Genomic DNA, 24,338 nt, shown 5'->3' on the forward strand with positions numbered 1-24,338 from the left:
TGCTGTTGTGATGTTAGCTATAGCAGCAGGAGAGTTGTGAGTATCGCAGTTTGGAGCTGCTGTGCTGCTCTTCGGCCATCTCATCCTCTCATTAGCTTTGCAGCAGCAAGTAGCAACAGTTTGCCAACCCACAACCTAGCAAACGTTAGTTACATTATTTGCTGTGTCCTTGTTCACTCTATCAGGGTATTTGTCATGGTATTGGATTTCTCCAGAATCGCATACCCCACCTTTATGATGCAGGGAAATATCATGAGTTACTGTTGGAAATTCCAACAGTAGATATTTCATTGAATTTACCAAAAATGTTTTATATTGGGATATGTTTCGTGTTTGGGATCTGAATTTTTTGTCATATCTCACAGCCCTAAGACCTATGAAAAGTTGGTTGCCAAGCTCGCAGTAAGTTGGAGGGTGAAATCTGCAAGCAATCGGTGCTCGCCAATCAGCACTCAATTGTGAACTAGTCAACGATGCATCAAAGAAGAGGCATGGGCTCAGTGTATAACCTATTTGTATTTCTAGTAGGGGTGTGCATCTTCACTGGTCTCACAATTCGATTACGATAATCAGCTCAACGATTCAATTCGATATCTCGATGCATCGCCTCAAGGGTGGGAATTTTTAGGCATCCTCATTACGATTATGAGTGCTACAATGCGATTGTAAAACGAATAGGATAAACACTGTGTGACTACTTGGTACTTTTAAAGCAAAGTATTTGTAACAATCCAAACAAGTAGGTAGTAATGAAATGCAGATGTTTAATGTTACTTCATATAAATGTAGCTAACAAAGTATAGCATTATTACAGCATTATTACTGACATCTGCTGATGCTATTTTCATTTCTGGTGCTGCTGTTATTAGTATAGAATCAGATACTTGTTGAACTACACACTTTACGCCAAACCACGTTCACTCCACCTTAATATATCTATTCCTCTTTTTGTCTCGTCTAGTGTAGTTACATGTTTGTGTCTTGTTTTGTAAGTTGATTATTGTAATCTTGTATTGTGCACCATGGGCCTTGAGAAACTTTGTTCATTTGTGTACTTGATATGTGGATGAATGACAACAAACAAACTTGAACTTGCAGCCAAAAAACGTCCTGCTCAACTTCCAGACCTCAGTCAGAAAAGGAGATGTTAGCTAGCGCTAACTGCCTATATATATGTCAGAGGTCGCACGCCTCTGGAGCAACTAGAGGTTAAGTGTCTTGCTCAGGGACACAATGGTGGATGTGTCACAGTTGTATCTAAAAATCAATTCTTTTCCACACCCCTAATTTCTAGTAGGTTATTTCATTATTTCAATTCTACTTAATTCTCCACCTTATTTTAAGTGTTCACATGGATCAAAACCAACATGGTACTAAATGACATCTGCAGTGGTGCTTTAACTGTCGCTGCTTCTGTGCTTTTAAAATTTCCACAGTGTCCATGACAGGCTGACAGGAATGTTAACCTCTTTGATATTAAACATTTCCCACCATTTTTGTGATTCACACAATTAACCACACAACAACTCCCCTTCAACTCCTCTTACCATAGTTCTCTGTGAACCTGTTTTCTACCTCTTATCTGTATGCACATCTTGAAATAGCGTTGCTGGGAAACTGTCTATACAGCAAGGATATTGCAAACATACTGTGAATTCATCATGTGGCGTTATTTCCTTATTCAATAAACACTTTACCGTTATTGCCACATATCTATAGCCTATGTCACAATCCAAAAAAAGAGACAGTGTTTAAACTACAACACCCACTGTGAGTGGGTTGATTCTGAGTGTGGACTCGGGAGCAGTCTCAAGATCAAAACTACGCAAGACAATCCACATCTAAAAGAGGTTTTTCCAAAAGAAACAAATTGTAACCATTGCACACGATTAATTTTCCAATGATAAATCCAGTGTATCATTTTATATAGATACACACACATACGCAGGAGCACGGCGTAGGTGACGGCGTAGGGTAAGGGGCTACGCAGAGGCTACGCCGTCGATTTGACGCAGAAGTATACCTTACCTCCTAACTACTTATAATGTATAAAGTAGCCTACTCTATGTTTCCATTAACACATTTAATAAAAAAAAGAATAATAAAAAGAAATCATGCTTAAGTTAAACACTAAACGAAGTAAAGTAGCCAGCCAAAGCCAAAGTTAGCCAAACAGCTAGCTAAAACACTGACCTGTGAGGATGAGACTTCAGTCATGATGAGCTGCACTCGGCAGTAGTCGGACTTCTTCATTCTGTATGTGACATGTCTTCTGTTTTGTCCAGCGTTCTTAAAGTTCCTGAATTCAAGGCAATAATCATGGTGCAGATCCAGCGAAATCCCAAGAAGGCTTGAGCGTTGTGTTTGGATCTGTATCCATCGTCACACACCTGTGTCTGTTAAGTTCCAGCAGCAGTTTCTGACTTGCACTCCTAGACCTGCGCCACCAATAGTCAAGGAATGGAATTGCAGGCAAAAGATAAAGTAAGCCACTTTCTATGCAGCCACCTGCCAATGTCCAGGTAGAATAGGGCTTTCTCCCATTATGTAGCTAGGTCTAAAGGTGTAACACCAAAATCTGTGACCCATCAGATTCTGTGACTTACAACACTGGTGTTGTAACAAGGTATGTAAGCCATCAGATTCTATGTCTAAACACACTTTTTCCTAAACCTAAGTGTTATGAGTTGTATTTTTTTCCTGTGGGTTTTCTGAGTTTTTGCCATTGTTTTCATGTGTCCTTCTATTTGTCTGTTTCTCTCGTTCGTTGTCCTTAGTAGTTTATGTCTTGTCTCTTATCTTAGCTCTTGTTCCTGCGTTTTAGTTCTTTGTCTTTGTTCCCAGTCCTGTGCCTTGGTTCATGTTTTGGTTTTTACTTCAGGTTCCTTGTCTGCATTATTCTAGTTTAGTCTGCTCGTGTCTGAGTTAGTTTGTTTATTTCTGATCTGTTACTTCTTGTGATATGGCCTGTATTTAGTGTTCAGTAACCTGTGTTGTGTCTGTTACCCCAGTATCCCTCTGCATGTCAGTCTCTCTGTTTTCCCCAGCTCTCTCTCTGCCTGCCTGTGTCTCGTTAGTCTCATGTCTGTCACCTGTGTTACTCCCGCCCTGCTCGTTAGTCCCTGGTATATATATGTTTGGTGTTTCTCTTCAGTCTTCATCTGGTCATTGTTCGTGTTACCCCATGTCACTCATGGCTTCAGTCTCGTCTTGCTATTTTTCTGCCCTTGGTGTTTTGGATTTTTGTTTTGTTTCTCATTTGAAAGTGTGCTCCCCTTTTGAACCGTACCTCCTCTGCCTTGAGTCCTGCATTTGGGTCCTCCAACCTGCTCAACCCACACCCACCGTAACACTAAGTGCTTTTGCTGCCTAAACCTAACCACACTAGGACCGCTTCACAACGTTAACCATGTGTTACAAAGCCCTGAGGCCTTAACTTCCCATTTGGGTCACAGAATCTAATGGGTCACAGATTTTGGTGTCACACCAGCAAACACCAGTGGCCAAGCAACTCTCCCTTGATTGTTGGTGCCTCATTTCAGACATTTTGGTCTCAAAACAAAAAATTACGCCTCCAATTGTGAAAGTGAATATCTATTGTGGTGTTGCATGCAAATTTGAGTTAATGTAGGTATGGTGTAATGGACAATGCTAATAGCCAATGAGGTGCGCTGAGATTGACATTTGCTATGTGATGGGTAGGCTATATGTCAATAAATTGGGGTTCTCTTCCTGTGTGAGTTCCAGAGTGTGAGTTTGGTTGGGAAATGAAGGCAGGAAAATGTACAGATAGATGGGTGGTGTTCTCAAGTGTCAACCTCTAACATTCTAAGAGGCAATCTGCAGCTCTGTGGATTCCATTGCGTGATGATCATGCATTTGAAGTACCTCCAAACCTGAAACCATATCCACCTGGTAACCAACCATAGACCAATTTAGCCAGAAAACTCCAAATGGGTCAACAGAACAAGTAGCACCTGGCAGTGACTGCTCAAATTAATCCCACATAGTCACCCAAGTGTGTAGACACAGTACAGCTAGACTAGTAGAGCTCAGTGGGGTCCTAACTGATGAGGGCCCACATGGATGTGAGACAGGCAAGTAAGTGCAGTAAATTGCATACAGGTGTTGGAAGCTGGGGCTTTATAGTGAAAAAAGTACCTGAAGGGAAAGCCTCTTAATTTACAAGTCAGTTTAAGCTCCAACCTTCAGCCATGGTCATAAGTGTGGGTTGTGACTGAAATGATAACAATATGGATACCATCAGCTGAAAATTTTTTTTGCAGGGTATTTGTGCTACCCATCATGGACAAGGTGAGGAGCTCTGATATACACAAACAGCTAGCTGTAGACCAACGTTACACCTATATTACTCAATATGGCATATATTTCCTTACTTGTCAAAAATGCCCCAGGGTCCCAAAGGAACTGTAACCAAAAATACATGTGAACTCCTCTTAAATAGTCAGATAGTTGCATACCCTTGCATCATATAGGTTTGTGGTTGCACTGGGAAATGTTGAGCAAACAGTTTATGTATGGCCAAACTTCCCTAGATTAAAAGAAAAAACGTAATAATGGGAAAACAATCTCATACAACATTTGAGATGGTATTTATGACGTCTTTCACAACAGATACTTGCATAGACAGACAATAAATAAAATAGATGGGACTATCAGGTTACAGCGCTTGTAGCCTGACCATCTGCAGGCATTTTGCTGTAATGACTCTTCAGTCTCCTGAGCTGCGACCTCTGAGATCATGAGGAGAGCAATCAAAGCGCATTCAGCTCTGCTACAGTCATTTGCCCACTCTCAAAAAGCTATCACAGGGTGCAGCTGTAAACATTTTGCTCCTCAGCACTCTTCCTGATACGTGCAGTCAAAGAGGATAGCAACTATCAGTCTCTATCACAGAGGAAGAACGCGTGAATACACTTTGCAAGCTGAATACAGTGGAGAAGGCAGAATACACAGAATAGTCCATGGTACTGTATTCGTTCAAAAGAGTGCAAGGAAGGCTACGCTCAAGAATTCCCTCAGTCTCTGTTGTTGATGTGCAATACCCATGCAATCTCTGTGTTTATGAGCAAGCCAACAGCTGTTTGTGTTCGTTTTTAAAAGGCACACAAGGACACAAAAAAAGCAATCATTTGAAGTATGCTTTCAAGTCTTTTTGTGATGTGTGAGCTTTTGGAATGAGCCTATATCAACTATTTCAGTGACTATTTATATTTAGCAGGTATGTAAACTGAGTCCTTTATCCACGCTGTTGGCTGTACATCTCCTTGACACATGGTATTGACACAAAATATTTGGATTGAATTTACTGCAATAATTGCAAAACACACATGACTTCCGACTTCCTGCCCCTGTGCTAAAGCTTTTTATATCATTAGATAACATCGCCCCCTTGTGGTCCTTTGTTTGGTGTCTTTTGTGCAGAAAATGCATAATGCAACATTTTCAAGAGATACTGAAAGTATTAAGTCTGCTTGTTTATTTAAGAAAGTTTTTAGGATACATAGCAAACACCAAGGCTGAATTATTATTTAAAAAAGGAGGCTGAGTGTGTCTCCTCACATGACATTGATATGATATTTTTGTACCGTGATGAAATGTGAGAAGACACACACACACACACACACACACACACACACACACACACACACACACACACACACACACACACAGATTTTCCGCTCATTCAGTAGGCTTAAAACAAAGCTTTTGGTCAGGTTGTAATCTTTCCTTTTCTTTGAAATCCAAAGGGACTGATGATGTCAGTTGGCCAGCAGCATTTTATTTAGGGCTGCAGCTCCTCAGACGCTCACCAGCAGCTGTTGTGAATGTGTGTGAGCGCATGTGTGTGCGTGTCTAGGACCTTCCCAGTCTTCTGATCGTACAACTTTGTCTGGTAAGCTAACAACTCTAAATATTGCTTGGAATAGATCGACCACATCCCTCTATGAATCATAATGAGAACACCAGCCGATAATACTAATGCTGAAGAGATAGAATAGACTTAGAGGTAAAAGCCTATAAATAGCAAATGGGCTATGAATGCCTGCTGCAGATCGCCTTTTGTGTGTAGTAAGCCTACAGAAACATTTGTATGTGTGCTCAAAAAGTCATTCTACGATGTAAAAGAGTAGCTTTGTAGAGTAGTATATGATGTATATAGTTTAGTATGCAAAGGGTAAATAACAATATAGTATTTCTGCATGTTCACTGACTTTCACTTCCACTAACTAGCTAATTAAAAATGTTAATCTTTTTAGGAAATCACATACAATGACTCTCCAGTGGACAGCTGTGGCTTTCTTCCTCTATGCAGAGATAGCAGTCAACATCATCTTGTGTACACCCTTCATATCACCACAGAGGTAAGGTAAATAAAAAGTTAATTCAGCAACTCATGGTCAGCTTCCAGTGCTGTCCCATTTTCTGAATTGATCAAAGAAATGTCCTGTGCAGGAGTTTTTAAATAAGAAAACTGAAAGAGCCAGTTCACACAAATCCCCAGTAGAGTGCATCCATGTCCTTTAGAAATACCGTGTATTATGACACTCACAGTATCCTTTTTACTTACTTTGTAGATGGCGTTTGGTTTTCAGCTGGAGAATATGGAACTGGTTATCTCCATATTGGAACAAATGCTTCTTTACTATGATCATGGTTCTTATTGTGCTTTTCCTTGGTAAGCAATCTGCTGTGAGTGGCAGTCAATGAATACAGCATGTTTTAAGTCCAGCCCAGCCAACAGCAGTCATGTTTCTGTCCCCTCTCTGGTCCCCTCTCAGATGCTGTCCGTGACGTGCAGAAATATTCTGGTCCTGAGCCCATGCACGATGCCAAGGTGAACCCAAATGTGTATGACCATGTCCACATGAAGCTGTTCAGAGCCCAGAGGAACCTCTACATATCAGGCTTTTCTCTCTTCCTCTGGCTGTTAGTGTTATTTTTTCCCACATCTATTCAGAATAACAGAATAATGTGTTCATAATGCGACTCAAAGGCAAATATTACTATACCATTCCTCAGATGTGTCTGCTTGCTTATTCACCCTTTACAATTCACTTTCTGGTGTCCTGTCTTGTCTTGTCCTGCCTTTTTTCCTTTCTGGTTCTCACCTTTTCCTGCCCTGTGAACTCATCACAGTATCATGCGTCGGGTTGTCACCTTGCTAAATCAGGTTGCTGTCACCTCTGAGAACAGTGCAGGTCTTCAGGTGGAGATGGACATTGCTATCAAAGCAGCCAAGCAGCACCAAGACGACAACTTAATGCTCAGACATGTAAGACTTAATCAATGACTGATGACAGAACTAAACTTTCTTTTCCTTTCTTTCCCAATGTGTACTGTCTGCAGTTTTCTCCAGTGTAACATAACTTTGTTTTCAAAATGTATTATAATTATAATTGTATGTGCTCTGTTGTCTGCTGTTAACAAACAATTTAAGCATGGTGATTAAGGAGAATCATTTGTGATCAGGCTCTTTTGGATGAAGAAAGATCTAAGTCAGCAAAAAACCAGCTAGTGAAGCTGGAGGTTGAGAAGCTGGTAGAGCAAGTGAAGGCCTCTGAGGAGGGTGAGTAATCATCACTTCCTTAATACAGGATGGTCCTTCAACAGCAGTCATGCCCTTTTAAACCAAAGAACTGTTGTTATGATAAAATGCTCATGAAAAGCTATAAGGATGAGAAAGCACTCTATTAAACATCAGCAGAGCATGGACCACCAAAGGTCACCTATTGCATACAAACACCAGCTGCAGTATTATAAAATATAATGCAATTTATAGATGCTGTACTGTTTGTGTGTGTGTGTAGCTGTGCGAAAGTCTCATGCTGAAGTAGAAGCAATGAAGAGGCAGGCAAAAGGTCTGGCACAAGAATATGACAGACTATTGATGGAACACCATCAACTCCAGGTAAAACACACACATACACACCCACAAAGATGAATTTTATATGTGCATGAAATTACCGAACACTGTGTTAACCATACTAATACTGGAGTGATTCTGCTCCACAGAATCTCCAGAGTGCTGCAGACAAAAAGGATCAGTAACCACAGGAATACAGTGACTTGTTTTCAGGTGTTGTCTCTCCTCTTTCCATGGAAAGATTTTCTTCTCATTATACTACAGCTGTGTGCTATGTACAGTGCACCACCAGAGGCCATGTTTGTTTTTACAACTTTCAACTGTCATTTACAACTACTTTTCCTTTGATGTTTCAACCGAGGCACATTTATTTAATTGATAGGATTAAACAAACAAACCGCTACAGTATATCAGATAAACAGTAGAATATCAAGTTTTCAAATACATCTTTTTGGATGTATCTTGTAAGTATCAACAATGTACAAATTAATTGACATGTTGTCTCAGGGGCTCCTGCTTATAGTTAATGCTAACATTTAAAAGCGATTAATACCTGACAACACTCCAGAAAAACGTTATGCTATTATGCTAAACTTTAGGTCACTGTAGACAAATAGTGCACTGGTTAGCTCAAAGATTTGACATCTGCCTTTTAGCTTTACTGAGAATCCTGGAATCTTTCTTTCTTTCTTTCTTTCTTTCTTTCTTTCTTTCTTTCTTTCTTATTGTTGACATTTTATAATTTGCTGACAGCTTGGTTGGTGTATGACAAAGACATGAACATGAAAAATAAACAAACAAATCCCCAGATAGTGTGTTTCTCATTTTCATGCTGCGATCATTCATGGAGTCACAAAAAAGGCTGGTACCACATTGACACAAAATAGGATTACATATTTTGTTAAACACAATGCAGTGAGCTTCATAATGAGGCACACAGGTAGATGTGGTAGGTTTTGTAACAAGCCTCATTATAAAAGCCAAAATACAGTATACAATATATAAGATCAAACTGTGTTCTGATATGAAGAAAACTAACATTTCTCTCAAAGTGATATGGTGCATATAGTACTGTATAAGCATATAATAACTGAAAAGACAATCCTGCAAAATCCCAAATTTATTAAATTTATAGCATATTGACAGACTGACAAAACAATCTCAACTCAAGGTCAACTTACAAACTTGTTATGGAGCAGTCACCATATCACATGATCCTTATTAGCAGACTGAGTTTGCGACAGCTGTCATGGAATTGTAGGTGCTCAAACTCTACATGACTCTGGCTGTCTATTCTCATCCATATTGACTTAAAAATAGAGCTTAACATTTCATTTTTGACCTTAGAAACAGCAGTTTCAGCTTGCTACAGTAGGCTTGAGAGAGGTTTGATTGTCAATAAAAAGAAATGGTATTCTTACTGAAGGAATGCTTTCTGTTACATCTGGACAGGAAGTGGTAGTTTCCCCTTTGTATGCCAATGGGATCATCTTTCAGAGGTCTGCTGTTCCTGTGTTGCTTCTTGCTTTGATCTGCCTGTCACTTTATTCGTTTACAGGCTGAACCTCATTGTAGTCACATTCACAGTTCCAGGTACGTCACAGAAACAGTCTACAGACATGTTAATTTAATGTATGTTTCTCTTCTTACTGACAGCAAAGCCACAAACACAAGACTGACATGATGACGTTTAACCATCTTGTTCAGTAGTGAATCCAAAAATAGATTTTATCAAGTTTAATCATAAAAAACGAAGATGAAAATACAGCACAATTACATTCTTTCTTTTCTACAAAAGTCATCCATTCATGAAAACCACAAACACATCAATTTATACATTCCAGAAATTTCATGTTTTGTTTTTAAAATGACTTATTTCAGATATCGCACATCTACACAAATCCTGGACAAATGTACTGTATGCTCTGTGTGCTATGGAAAGTGTCCACAGTGTGTGTTCCTCTATATATCTGAGGTGCTCCGTGGAGCAGAGTCAGAAGAGAAGACATGCCGAGGCTCACAAGCGAGTTTCTCGGTCAGGATTGCGGTCCAAGGCCAGTATAAACTGCTCACAGTGTATGGAGCTGTTCTCTTTCTTTAGTGACTCCAACTCTGCACTCCCATTTGCCAGAGCATATTTCTCCTCCCTCTTAATATGTCTTTTGAGTAGTGCAAAGCCTGAAATACAAAGGAAGAAGGAGACTGTCCTCAAGCCCAATGTTAGGCCTAGGTACACTATCCTGTAAAAAGAAGAAAGCAATACGTTTATAAGACAAACTCAAACAGAGTCAAGCTACGTCTCTGAGGGTCACAATTCCAGTCTCAAGTTTTTATAATTTATTACAAGTCAGTATGGAAGTCTCTTAGTTCTACGAATGTTGGTTTCCATTACAATAACAAACTACTAGTGATTTTGAACATTCCCTCTTTTAAGTAGTTTAGTGTTTCCCTTCAATGCATTTTACTAACAAGTTATTGCTGGTGTGTATAAGCACAACTAATCTTGCACCTCAATTCTTATTTAGATAACTTGCAGGGCTATTCGCTAAATAGTCTCATTTGGCGCAAAGGGAATGTTTCAGTTAGCTTCCAGGTCCTTAAAGGACTCACTTCATGATAGCAGCCTCTGACTAAGGATACAGCTAACATGGCTTTTCCATCTGGTACCAAATTTGCAGCAAACATTGTCTCTCTATTTTTTATCCACCTAATAATTTTCTTAATGAACATTACCGCCTTAAAGGGCAGCTGGCATGGTTATAGATGTTTTGTCTTGTTTCAAAGGGATCTCTAGAGTTTAAAAAAAAAAAACATCCTACAAAAGCCCTACAGAACCAATTACCTGTAAGCTGATGTGTTATATATTCTGCATGCTCCTCTTCCTCCGCACATCTTGTATCCCCATTTGAGGCATGTTGTGTCGATTGTGGCTCCAAAGTATATTGGGGCAGGTATTCCAGCTGTGCAATTAAAATAACTTGTTACTTCAAACAAAGAGCAAATAAAGGGTTGCTTCAATATGAGATATCCATCATTTGAGAAAATAGAATAATTGTTATTGTTGTACTTTTTATAATGATTATAATAATGCTATTTAATGGATGATAGATGCCTCAAACACTCTGTGACAAAAATGCTCACATAGGATCCTTTACATTTTCAAAATGTAAAATAACGATACCTGATTATAAAAAAATATAGAAATAGTTAATGATGAGCTTCAAGTAATGATTTGTTTCTATATTTTTAATCCAGTATTAATAAAAGCATTATTCCAGTAATCCTGCTCACACCAACATACAGTATGCTTAATGTCAGCTCTTGGGCGATTTCTGAGCACCTGACATTCACACTAAGCAGACAATAATGTACAGAATATCAAAGTTGGATCTCACCGAGGGTGCGAGTGGCCAATGTGTGGATTCCCAGAGCAAGGGATTTCAGCTCGGGCTTAATGCACCTACAGAAACAAGACAGCAGTGTTAATAGGAGACTCAACTTTTAAACACTAAAAGGACAATGATTTACAATTTTTGTACCTAGCAAAACACTACAAATGAGCATTTCATTGATAAGATGCTTTAAGGTGCAAAAGTAGAAAAATGCTTTAGTAATTTATGAATTATCTCCATTGATGATACTGTATAATTTGGAAGTGATACATTTTTTTTCTGATGACAGCAGGAAGCGTAATCTTTCCAAGAATGACAAGATGATGTACTGCTTCAACAATAAGCTGCATGGGAAATGAGTCTGGTGATTCCAATATTTTAGTCCACAAAGGGGTTGTCGATGGACCTGACAAGCAGCATGAAGCCAGGTGTTCCCCCAAGAGAGATAATGAAGGAGCTGAGGACAGACAGAGCCAGGAAGTAAGGAAAGATTCTGTCACAGCTCTCTCTGCGTGGACACTGGCCCAGAGTGGCTGTCAGGTTGCCTGGTTCGGTATCAGCCAGCGCTACACACCTGCAATTGTCAAACATCTAACAAAGAAGAAAACAATGTTTATTAATGATGAATGAGCTGCAGCACACCTCTGTAGGCATCAGTGATATTATAATATCAGTAAAAACTGCTGCATGACTGAATGAAACACGGTAATTAAGCCTGAAAATTACGCTGTGGTTGTTAGTCAAACATGGATGTGTCATGAAGTCAGTGGTGTGGGTCTGACCGTATTTCTGCCAGAGCCAGTGGAGGAGGTACATCCAGCCAAGCACGGAGACATGTAAGTGATCCCATTCTCTCCACACACTGGATCCCACTCCTTTCTTGAGCACAAGCAATCCGAGTTACAGTCAGAGAAGAGAGACCGTTCCTGATAAGTCAAGCCTTCCACTCTCCATGTGACAAGATAAAGAAAATGCATATATTATTGATTGCTGATATGAAAAAATTGATTTGATTTATTGTTTATTTGAAAAGGGACAGTGTGCACTGATCAACATTCAAAAGAAATGTAAATGTACCAAAGTTAGCCACAGGCTATCTTCCATCGGCAGTCCCATTGCCTGATGTTGTAAGGCACTCATAAATACATAATAAAACTAATACAACAAATTAGTTATTTTAGTTTTGGCTAATTCTTTCAAATAATAAGCCAATATGAAAATATAGATAAAGAAAGGCAACACAAACCAAAAGGAGCTCTCAGATCTGTGCTAGCTATAACGATTAATTGTGGAATTTTTCCTAAAGCCAAACATAGCTCCTTTTTCTGAACCTTAGCTATTTCACTAAGACATGAGGGAAACGTATCCAGATATCACATACCCACTATATGAAACTGTGATGCCTGCCACCTTGGAGTTCTCACATCCCATGGCTAAGAAAAAGAGTGACAGGAAGTAACCCAGCAAGGAGGTCCCAAAGGCAAATTTAGCTGCTCCCATGATACCCAGCTTGTACTTCTTCATGACAACCCCACCAGAGAACATCCCAAGGGCCACAGCCGGGATGTTGATTGTGCCTAGTCAAACCGCAGAATATAGCATATTCTTAAAGGGGTAGAGGATCAGGAAACAATGTGAACAAGCAACATCGCACCCCAAAAGGGATCAAAGTCGCTCATTCATATGAAAGTAGTCCGTGAACTGAAGTCATGATTTGAAAGATGAAAATGACACCCTCTGCACTCATTCTCTTATGCGGATGAAAATAGCTATTTTATTACACTGTCTCCAAATCCATCAGGTTGATCTAATGAATGGTTACATTATCCGTGTGCTTTTTTAAAAATCAATGCCTAAATGTCATTTCACAATGTCCAACAATTGTGGTAAACCTGGTTGTCATCTTGAAGCTGCAGCGTTTGCTGAAATGTGGGAGTTGGAGCATAAAAAAATTATCAAAAGCTCGTTCATGAAAGACTTATGATGACCATCCAGCTCACATGCCTTTGCATTCTTAAATACCTTCCTTTAATTGTAGGCAACGCAGGTTTTGAACAAGCTTGTAACATAATCACAAAGATAACCAGACAAAAAGCATCCAAACAAGGTAAACATTATGAGTGATCAAAATAGCCCGCTTACCCATGAGAAAGTTAGCTTTTGATGCTGACTGGCCATAGTGTTGTTCAATGTATTTTGGTTTGTAGGTGACCATCCCGATGAGAGAGTTGAACTGAATGATAGTCACGCATAAGTAGATGCTGTACATGGGATTTCCAAGCAGACTCTTCACTGTGGGCAGAAATTCTGTGTGGGGAAGATTATGAATACCACTTAAAACATAGTTGTCCACAGACCTGAGGACAATGTAAATTCATAAGAAGAAATAAAGTTTTTTTTTTTTTTTTTTTTTATCAATGTGAGAATATTGCGGTCAATAAAGGTCTCTTAGGGAAAGTAGTCACAAAAGATATTATCTACTGATAGCAGCAAAAGGGAAAGTTATAACATCCCTAAAGACTGCATGCAGATTATGATGCCAATACTCAATTTTTAAACATTTCAACTTGGTGTGATTATAATTTTACCTTTGGCCATCTGATGTAAATTAGCTGGCTCTTCAGGTCTGAACTTGTGTTCCATGTTTGGGGAATCTTTAATAAACCTGGTTTGCTCTGGTGTGCAGCTGGTATCATGTTTATCCACAGGCATGGGCAGTGATTTGGGCAGGAACCAGAAAGGAACAGCAGACATGAGGGTGATGGTACCAGCGATAAGGTAGCCCAGCCACCATGCCCCCACCCAGCGAGCATCACTAGGGGTAATAGTCACCATCTCTGCCAAGAGATAAGAACCCTATCAGCAGAGTATATGGATTCATTTTCTTTAATTTGCTCCTCATTTAGAACATTTTCATTATTTGAAAGTTATATTCATTTCTACGCCAAGGCAAGTTTATTTATACGTATATATTTATATACAATTTATTTAGAGCGTCAGTAAAAGTCATTTACGTACCATTAAAATTTGGGCTGTGTTAAATTTTCAAAGGCAACATTTCATAACATGAGACAATGTCTCCTGACTTGTTACACGGAAAGGTTTACAACATCTTCACAGTGTTTGCTTCCAAGTCAGATTATACTGTATCACAGTGTTTACCCTGCACCAATTAATTTCCTGTTGGCAGATGTGTTGTATCTTGTGTACAACAACCAATGTTCAAATCCAACTTTCTTCAGAGGAGTGTGAGTACTTTACTGCAGTGTGAAGAAGTGATAATTTACTAATCACATTTTTATTTAATCAGTCATAGATTATTAGTCAGACAACAGCTTACTCACCCATGTCCACATAGCCAATGTCAACGTAGATCTTGGCACACAGCGACCCCAGCAGGTACCCAAAGACAGGACCGATAATTGATATGGTTTGGACACATCCTAGAGCATACAACAAAGAAAGGTGTTTTTATTGACTAGATATTAACCCCTTTTATTAAACTACAGTATCAATCAAACATTTGGACACACCTTCTCATTCAACTGAATGAGAGAGTGTGTCCAAACTTCTGACTGGTACTTTAAATACACCTCCTGAATTAATTGTGTTGAAAAAGCAATGACCTTAATCTTCGTATCGTCCAAAACTACAAACATAGACAGTGAGTAAGGTGCATTACCAATATAGAGGGCAGCATTCTCAGACTGTGCATAATCATCAATATAGGAGATTCCCAGAGGCTGTACTGGAGTCTCTCCAATCCCACGCAGGACGTTTCCCAGAAGTAAATAGGTCCACATCGAAATGCTGGACTCTCGCTCACAGCCTACAGATCAAAATGAAATACGAAACAATTTATGAGAATTGTCAAATACAAACATGAATTCAAATGTTATTTTGACTTCTTTGACTTCTACCCAAAAAATACATGTAACTTAGTCCATGCATTTATATCTTTCAATATCCCATATTACTACAGTCTTTTTATTCTCCTATTATTCTTTTTAAACACGACGAGACAGCTTGTGTTGGTGTGTAACACACATGCCACATCACAGCAGGACAGTTAAGAGTCTACTTCTAATCTTACCTCTAGAGAGCAGTAAAGAGGGTCTGTCATCTGCCCTAGTGGACTCAGGTGAGCTTGCTGGACATGGAGAGAGGTTACTGGTTGAGTTCACTGATGATCTGACTGATGTTTCGATCTTATAGCTGCGTACAAAATACCAATGTGACTGTTAAACAAGGGAAGGGAGAAAGCATCAGCTATCGTTAGATACTCACAATGTGAGGCACAAATACATACATCAGAGAGTACATTTTCAAAGTGCAAGACATATGGACACTATATCTGGTTGAGTATATTTCCTGCTCTATATGAAAAGTATAAATAACTTCAGTTAAAAATAAAAATAAAATTTAATTGAACTGAATTATATTGTGTTAACGGTGATTGAAGACTTAAATTAAAGAAATACATGGATGGAATCTGGGAACTGCAATGCATGCATATATACACTTTGCCTACCGGCCAATGATGAAATGAGGCATGGCGATCAAGAAGGTCCCAAAAGACATCAAGACACATCCGATTGCTATGATCTTGGGTCGGTGGAGTTTGGCACCAAAATAGCTCACAAAGGCAATAACCAACAAATTCCCTTCATGGTTGAGATGATCAGAAAAGGAGATGCATATGAGTCAAAGACATTATATGTAATACCTACTGCTTTGAGAATTCTACAAAGGCATTTTTTTATATATACAAGAAAAGTTCTTCAGAATACCAAAATTCTAAGAACATCTAAATGATTTTATTAAATCAGAATCAATCATCTAAATGATACATGTTGATAGGTGTGATCTCTTGTAGATCCTACCCTGGACTCTATAATATTTGTTTACGGACAATATCTGCATCTCACACACAATATCTTGGTCAGTATAAACTGGGTTTTCCCAAAATGCATGGGACAGATGTGTCTCATGACTCCACTGCCTGTATATCATTTACAGTATCAACAGTCCTACCAGAGAACTGTGCCGGTTTTGATCAAAGTCTGTGTGAATATTCATATTCATATATTACATATTCTTCATCCAGTGTCCCCAGTCTGTTGTGTGACTGCACAAACCATTACAGAATATCTCTATTTCAAGCCTACATGCTGTAGCTTCAAAAGATTTTCCACTCACTGAGAGTCAATTAGGTATTCGACAAGTGATAATTCAAAGCTCAAAGGGGATGCATATGCTATAATGGCTAGTTCACTGACATGCTGAGGACATATTCTTGGTTTACTTGCATCAGCATCTAAATGCTTCAAAATATGTGCACGAAATCCAGTAAACAGGGAGAGACATGGATAAAATGGAACTGAGAAACTCACCTATTTCAAAGCTCCCATCTATGATGCCGATCAGATAACTGGGGATGTCAAATCGCCTTTCTAGTTGTGTAATTGTACTCTTCATGTAGCTGCCAGATAAAGCCTTGGCAAAGTAGGCAAATGACAAAGCTGCAAGGAACATCTACAGATATACAGGAAGAGAAGACAGAACGCTGTGTCAAACAAAGTGGTCCTGAAGTGCTTCTCCTCTACATTTAAATTTCAAAAGAAAATATTAACCTGCATCATTATTATTTTTTATCATATTATAAATATTATCAGTATTAGTGTTTGTGGTATTGCAGTTCAAAACACTGTAGTTCAAACATTCATTTTTACAACTATAAGTCAACTACAAATCAGCAAGCAGAGGAAACGCGTAGAAGCGTAAGAAAGTCTAATTATAAGGCTGCGCTGAAAGGGAATAGAATGATTTAGTAACTAAAACAAAACAAACAAGTACATATAACTAAGCACTAGCTGGTGAAGTGTATTTCTCTGAGTGAGTATGTACTTATGACTTGAACTTGCAGTGCAGATACAACTTTGTATCAAAGAAAAGCTGTCAATGTTCTTTATAGTTATCTTAGGCAAGGGAGTGTTTTGAGCTCCCTCCTCCTTTTGCAAAGCCACCTGTGGACACTGACAGTCAGTAACAAAGGGAAGATTGGAAAAGCCAATCCCACCGGAACACAGACACATCCATTGCACTATAAGCTGACAGACCGCATGCAGCATAATTGAAAACAGGTGAGAGGTAACCATATCCTGCACTCTTAGGGATGAAAATAGCCAGAGCTTGGAAGACACACGTGGGCCTCCCACTATCACACACATGCATACTCTTGTTTTTCACAAATCCAGTTAAGTGAATCAGTTAACTGAATGTAACCCAATGTCATTTGAAAGCAACTATGAAATACCCCTGGTTTTGACAATCATGGTATTTTTATTAATAACCTGCTTTAAAGATGCATCCCTGTTGGGTCTCTAAATTATAAAAATGTGTTCCAAAATGTAAAAAAAACCTCACAGATGAGTTTCAAAAGATCAGCACTGAATAAATATTATACAAAATGACTGCAAGACTGTAATAATGATAAATGGTATCATTACTCAGTCAGTTAATCTATCTACAGTATATGGCCCTCTATGTACATTTTAACCCTATGCAGCATGCCCATTAAACCATGATCACAATTCTGTTCTAGTCTAGAGTGCCAGAGGATCAGAGGACCTGAGTGCTCTGTCTTTAATGTATCTTTGCGTTATGTTGTGAACATACATAACTTTTAACTACTATTCTAATCTGTAATAATTGTTTAGTCTACTGTACACTATTGTCATGCACATGCAGGAGTCCAAAACCCAAAGATAGACAACTTACTATCATAGAACATGAAAAAACCTGCAAATATAATTACCTTTGAGAAGCTGGGATATATATGCTTATTAACTAAATTGATTAATCAATTATCACAATCATTGCTGAACAATCAATTAATCCACTTATCATGCAATTATTTAGTACAAAGGTTTGATATTTCAGTCTAGTGACCATCATATTAACCGGTACAAATAAAGTGACTTGATGTTATCTTTTTCAGAATGTGGCTCCAAGTGTAAGCACAAATTAAGTAGCTGATTATTATACCTAAATCACAGGTAGTACTGGCTCTCTGATCCTGGGAGCTCAAACAAAAAGAGAAATCTCTACTTAAAAAGTAGATCCTGAATAACATGAGTAATGAACCTGACAGCTTGAGCCAGGTTTAGTAGCCTGTTAGAGTGGCTCAAAAAACAGTCTGCTTAAGAAATCCCAGAGACGCCATACCTTGCAGCAGTGCTGCCACGGACATTGCACACAACTTGGACTTTACACCTCGGCAATGCACTCAAACTTTGGGTCATGTAAACTGTGTCCTCATTACCCTCTGACCCGCAGTGTATCCAATCAGAATAAGGTTGAGCAAGAAACTTTGAAATACATCTCTCAGAAGTGCAGGCTTCGATCTTATGCAAGTGCATAATTACAATTCATACCACAGAATATAAGTGGATATAATGCTTCTGCAGGAATGCTGAGGCATGATGGTGTTCATATGACTGCATTCATATCTTGGGGATCTAGAAACCTCTTACCAGCATCATGGTGGGTTATTTTTATTTTGCCAAATGCCATTATTTAAAGGAACCTTCACCACTTTTTGAAACATGGAAGGGTCAGGTGTGAGCAACATCATTTCACATCTGTTCTTAAAGCTTATTTTAACACTGTTTTATGCCCTTCTAGCTCCTTCACTCTGTTGTGCCCATCTATGCATTCATACATCCATTATCTGCATCTGCTATGATCAATGTTTGCATTGCTTTGTTACTTTGCCCTTCTGTTTTTAAATCTGGTTTGCACCAAATTTGTACTTATTGTGAGGCACTTATAGTCCTCAAAAGATCTTGTTACAAAGGCAAAATTTACAAAAGTGGTTTCCTTTTGTTTTAGCGTTCATCCAAAAATAGTTGTGTAAATAGAAAAAATCTACATAGGAACTAATAGATACTAAATGTGGGATATAATTACTTACTTAAAAAAAAGTAGTCATCACCTTGTGAATTCCACTGCTTCGAAAGGTATTTTACTTTTTAAATTCTGAAATATAAAGTTCTGCAAAATTTCTTATTGGTATACAGCTTCATGGCAAAAAAACAGTGTTGTTGTAATAAAAGTAATTTTTTTCTGAACCTTTCTATTAACTGTATATTTAATTAAACCTTTCCCTTCTTAAAAACCTTGCTATAAGTCCACATGGTGCAACCATTGTACACAGAACCAGAAAGATCTTTTCAAGAATCAAAACTAGTATGCCACTACCTTAATTTCACAATATTTGCATGTGGGGTAGAATACATGTGCAGTGTGTAGTATATTACCATTATATCGTAATGGTAGGCTGTTGTAAATATTAGCAATACACATGTGCTACATGCAGAGAAAAACCCTTTCTGTAGATGAACAAGTGAATGCTGTATCAAAAGCATCACATTGAGGCTCTCATTGTAGGATTACCACACTCAGAAAGAAAACACACGGACAAAAAGGCAGCATTACTGGAATTCCTTATTACTGTTGCTTGCAGTTACCCAAGTATTTCACTAAGCAGCTTTTTTATTTATTGTCCAATGTGCTTCTTAATCCAATAAACGGTACAGACGCTCAGTCCTGACCTGTTCAACTGAAGCAAAAACTTTGTCTAAGGACTTTTTTCAGCGAATAAATACCCTGTCCAAAGGGCACAGAGAACTGCTGCACTCAACACCTTCACGTCATCAACTAAGCCTACTAGAAACATGTAGATTCAGACCTTCAATGGGTGTTCATATATTCATGGACTTACATCAATATACACAGAGAATGAAAGAAAATTTTTTTTGCTATTTAAATGACCTGGCTGAAGAAATAGCAGTATAGCAGAGATGCCTACAGCTATACTTTTTACATATTCTCCACATACATGAAACACACAAGAGGGTGCATTCACCAACATGTACTCCCTGTGTCTATGTTACATACATGTGATCCCAGTCGTTGGAGAGATATTTGTGGTTCCCCTCTCGGCCAGTCAGATGACTTTAAACATGACAGACATGTGGGCCCTCAGGCTGAAACACCATGCTCTCTGGTGTACAACACTTGGCCTGTGTAACTGCATTTATGTATTCCAACTCTGCTTCAACACTGAAATTTTGCATAAAAAAAGAACATTCCACATGACTTGATAAAATAATTGTGTAAATAAACATATTTCCGAATTTGATGTACATAACATTTTCTGAAATGTTGGTAGTTTTGTACTGTCTTTGCACAAAACATGGACTTCATGGCCACATTGTTCATCATTCCACTGGGCAAGCCATTTAACATATTAACATATGAATTCAAGATGTGGATCTCAGTTAAATGAAGATTGTGTTACCACATGTTATATGTCCAGGACCTGTCACAAATGATATATGGTTTGGCAAAAGGTCGAACCAAGGGCTTGTCAGGGGAGTTCAATACCTTTAGACTGGGATGGCAGAAGTTCTTTACTTCTGAGGAGGTGGGGTTGTTGTCTTGAGTCCAGCTGCCTGTGGCTGCATTGTCAATTTTCTTCATGGCAGCCTCCTACTGTATCTTGCCTGAGCTGTGGTTTCTCTTGAGATGATTTACTATGGCTGTCCTCACTCACACCTGTTGGAAGGAATTTCTGTTTTAGAAGTCTGTCAAGCCCAAATTGCTCAACAACAATTACTGTACTCATCTAAGACAGAACGTCACAAATTAATAACTAGCACTAGCACAATAAAGACAATGTTGCAGCTGTTGGAAGTCATATTTTTCGTAATTTGTTACAAGTTAAAGTTAGCCATTTCCCACTGGTTCAATCTTCATTTTTCACACTTTCTTCACCGGCAACAAGCCTGTGTTCCCCTCTTAGCTACGGTTATTAGCTTTGTTTACTCTAAGCATGACAATTGAAATTCCTTGAATTACTTGTAAGTAGTTATTTTCCCTAGACAAAAACCCTCTGACCCTGGTACAATAATAAGCGTGTAAAGAAATTAATTAATTAATTAATTAATCAGTCGCATCACAAATCTCACCTTATTCAAACATGGCAAACGCAACAGTAAAAGTTTTTAAAATATTATGCAAATATAAAATAGCTAGACTTAACAAGACAATGGATAGCTCAGTTAATAGAGCAAATCGCCTATTTTAGAGAGGAAACTGATTACAGCTGATCATCCAAGTGGCAATGACTCAGTAAAGGAAGTAAGAAGAAGAAAACAAGAAAATGTTCTTAGAACAACCAACCGAGCGCAGTGAAAGCCTGATGGCAGGAAAAAATAGATTTGGCAAGCTTTTGATACTTAAAACAATCAGAAAGAGAACATGCATCACAGTTTAAAGACACTGTTTGAAGATATAGAAAAACTCAACTAAGTTCCCAACTATTCCTATGCCTGTAATATTGACATAAAGAATGTTTGACATCCAGTAAAATAATGATCATCTGTTATCATTATCAACAGTCCTGAAGAAGCTACTTTGCTTAAGGTCTAGACAACAATCAAAATACCAGAGGCACCATATCATTCTGAAGAGATGAGTAATTTTATAAAATGTTCCATCTAATGGTTAGAATAATCTCTTTTCAGTGATGATATCACTAAGAGTTTATATTTTATTTTTTGAAATGGTGAACTTTAAGAGGAATAATATCACTCGAAGTTGAGTGACAGAAAAAGAAAAGTAAAGTAAGAATTCACTACAGCAAACTATTGGACTTCATGAGAAAGTCAGCCAGATTTGCTTCAGGCATTCTGCTGAACTTGGCCGGTGCATGTTGTTGTTGTAATTGGAGTTTTTATGACATATTGTCCTATTTAGGATTCAAATAATGTATTTGCATTGCTTGCTTTAATGTGACAGCAAACTAAAACCAGGAAGGCAATAAGTGTCACCATGAGTGTGACTGAGAAAAAGTTAAGTGATATTTTCACCAAGTCTGTTTAGTCTTGTGTTTTTGAATGATGACAAGAGAGAGAGAGAGAGAGAGAGAGAGTGAAAGAGAGCGCGCAGTGCAAAGAGCAGAGCTGTGACACTGTTTAAAAGCCAGACTGCTTATTCAGTGACATGACAATTCCCTATGGATCCCTCCTCCATGCACCAGACCACAGCATTTCTCTGCAAGAAAAGAAATGTCGTTGTAGCTGATGATGACTTTCATGCTCCTCTAACTGTAGTAGACATTTGGTAGAAAATAATTTTTGGCACAAGATGGTAAACGATAATGACCTCAGTGTTTCTCTTATATGAATTAAAGAAGCTCTCTTAGTTTTTATAAAACTGGCCTACCAATTAGGGCTACACAGAGAAAGAAGAGCCATTTGATGATGACTGTACAGTACTTTTGTTAGCAATCTTCTAAATTGTGTCCCACAAGTATTCCACATACTACTAAGCTACATTCAATAGGCACATTTATATTGCTTTCTCTTCAGACTCTCTATGGGATTCAACAAGATCGCCCATTCAGGTCCATACAGGATGGAAGCTAAATGAAGTAGGCTACTTTACAAATGTATGGGTTTTTTTGTGAATCCAAATCCCATTCAGGATGAATAAAATGCACACCTGCCATGCTAAATATTACTGAGCAGCTACAGTTTAATAAAAAAAATCAGACATGATGCATGATTTTCAAATGTTTGGTTGGTAAACTGGTGCTTTTAATACATAGCCTGGTCTAATTATTTTAAATGGTTATTTCTCTTTTAAAAGCAGTGATTGGCATCCTGATCAAGATTCTTCACAGTAATCCACAAGTGCCTGGCTGCTGTAGAGAATGGCCTTCACAGAGGTGCATATAAAGCCATATCAAAATCTTTTAGGGGGCCAAAACTCTTTAAAACCCCACTGATAAAGACTAAAGGTTAATGTCAAGCAAGTTCAAAGAGAATCTTAAGTAATATTCAGTGGACCTTTTGGTACCTTAACGTAGAAACAATCACGCGATCTCTCTTGAATAATTGGTGATACCACATATAGGCTACTCAGCTTGATTGAAACAATGCATATGAAGTAGCCAGATATGCTTTCTTTGGATTCTGCAAATCCCCTGCTGTCCCTACGGACAGCTGTGTGCACTGCCCCGGTCAAGTGTTTGAGGAGTTGATGCTTCACTGACACTGACAACTTATTTTCAGTTTTTCACTCGAATCGGCAATTGTCTGAAATCATATCACAGCAACTTCACTAAATTCTAGCCTTGAAAATAATCAAAATGTAAAAAAAACAACGTCCGCATGATTTCCTAGTGACAGAGAATCTTCACTAAAAGAACATCATGACGATACTTACCCAACTCGGAGCTTCAACCCTTTCCCTTCACGACGTCTTTAACTTCGAAATTTACGATACAAATGGAGGCAAGGTCCTGTTTCACATAAAGGCGTTAGCCGCATAAAATGACCTCTTTTATTCAAGTCACCTACTCATAGGCTGCTGTACGTGCTACTCGGCAGAGGAGAGCGGCGTTTCTCTGGGAACGACAGGGTGGATACTGAGCACAGCGTTCACAGTGAATCACACGTGATGCGTCAAAAAGAGCTGCGAAAACTACGGGCCATACCACATCCCACCTTTTCACCGAGCTCTAATAAAAACTGGTAAAATTGAATTGCAAACATTATGCGGTGCGTCGGTAAAGCCACAAGATGAAGCCACGATTCAGATTCCCGCAGTTAATAATTAATCTATTATATGCAGCATGTTGTGGCTTTAATTTGACTGTAGACTTGCTTTCCCCACAATTTTGCTCAAACAACATGCATGGATAAATGATTCCCCCTTTCCTCCTTCAGTATGTGGTGTACAGCTTTCAAGGACGGCTCAGACAACAAAACGTAATACCATATCACGCAGATTGCTCACACACACAATGAGGAGGCATGTAAACTTAGAAAACATAAACATAAACCCGATGAAATTGAGAAGATGTGGACCACTTCATCTTTGTTTTCACTTTGTAACAGTTGATTGAAGTGCATAAGGGACTTCAAACGGTTCATTATAAAACTGAATGAAAACTTACTTAACTGCATCATGAACTATGATCAAGT

At 38.5% G+C, this 24,338-nt stretch overlaps 2 protein-coding genes across 4 annotated transcripts; one reads left to right on the forward strand and one right to left on the reverse strand.

The window, feature by feature from the left end:
• The first annotated feature begins 5,669 nt into the window (after positions 1 to 5,669).
• On the forward strand, positions 5,670 to 8,698 carry LOC119893076 (B-cell receptor-associated protein 29-like). Of its 2 annotated transcripts, none has more exons than XM_038705004.1 (8): positions 5,670 to 5,917; positions 6,282 to 6,386; positions 6,600 to 6,700; positions 6,804 to 6,859; positions 7,196 to 7,297; positions 7,495 to 7,591; positions 7,833 to 7,933; positions 8,038 to 8,698. In XM_038705004.1, exons 2-8 carry the CDS (start codon positions 6,295 to 6,297, stop codon positions 8,071 to 8,073), a joined length of 585 nt encoding a protein of 194 aa, XP_038560932.1. In that variant the 5' UTR covers positions 5,670 to 5,917; positions 6,282 to 6,294; the 3' UTR covers positions 8,074 to 8,698. The 2 variants fall into 2 exon arrangements, with proteins under 2 accessions (XP_038560932.1, XP_038560931.1); XM_038705003.1 differs by having other exon boundaries at positions 5,671 to 5,917; positions 6,804 to 6,951; positions 7,162 to 7,297.
• A 309-nt stretch (positions 8,699 to 9,007) lies between these two features.
• On the reverse strand, positions 9,008 to 23,793 carry LOC119894428 (solute carrier organic anion transporter family member 1C1-like). Of its 2 annotated transcripts, XM_038707173.1 has the most exons (15): positions 23,578 to 23,793; positions 20,731 to 20,901; positions 16,674 to 16,815; positions 15,812 to 15,944; positions 15,374 to 15,495; positions 14,963 to 15,109; positions 14,625 to 14,723; positions 13,869 to 14,117; positions 13,423 to 13,587; positions 12,662 to 12,857; positions 12,063 to 12,228; positions 11,687 to 11,871; positions 11,284 to 11,348; positions 10,731 to 10,848; positions 9,008 to 10,128 (listed from the first exon to the last, which is right to left on the reverse strand). In XM_038707173.1, the coding sequence occupies exons 2-15, from the start codon at positions 20,824 to 20,826 to the stop codon at positions 9,906 to 9,908; spliced, it is 2,106 nt and encodes a 701-aa protein (XP_038563101.1). In that variant the 5' UTR covers positions 20,827 to 20,901; positions 23,578 to 23,793; the 3' UTR covers positions 9,008 to 9,905. The 2 variants fall into 2 exon arrangements, with proteins under 2 accessions (XP_038563101.1, XP_038563102.1); XM_038707174.1 differs by lacking the exons at positions 20,731 to 20,901; positions 23,578 to 23,793 and having other exon boundaries at positions 15,374 to 15,518; positions 16,674 to 16,805.
• Positions 23,794 to 24,338: the final 545 nt, after the last annotated feature.

The sequence above is a fragment of the Micropterus salmoides genome, unplaced genomic scaffold (genome assembly GCF_014851395.1).
Source record: "Micropterus salmoides isolate LMB-PRFRI ecotype aquatic unplaced genomic scaffold, ASM1485139v1 Ms_hic_scaffold_8, whole genome shotgun sequence".
In the NCBI taxonomy this organism is placed as follows: domain Eukaryota; kingdom Metazoa; phylum Chordata; class Actinopteri; order Centrarchiformes; family Centrarchidae; genus Micropterus; species Micropterus salmoides.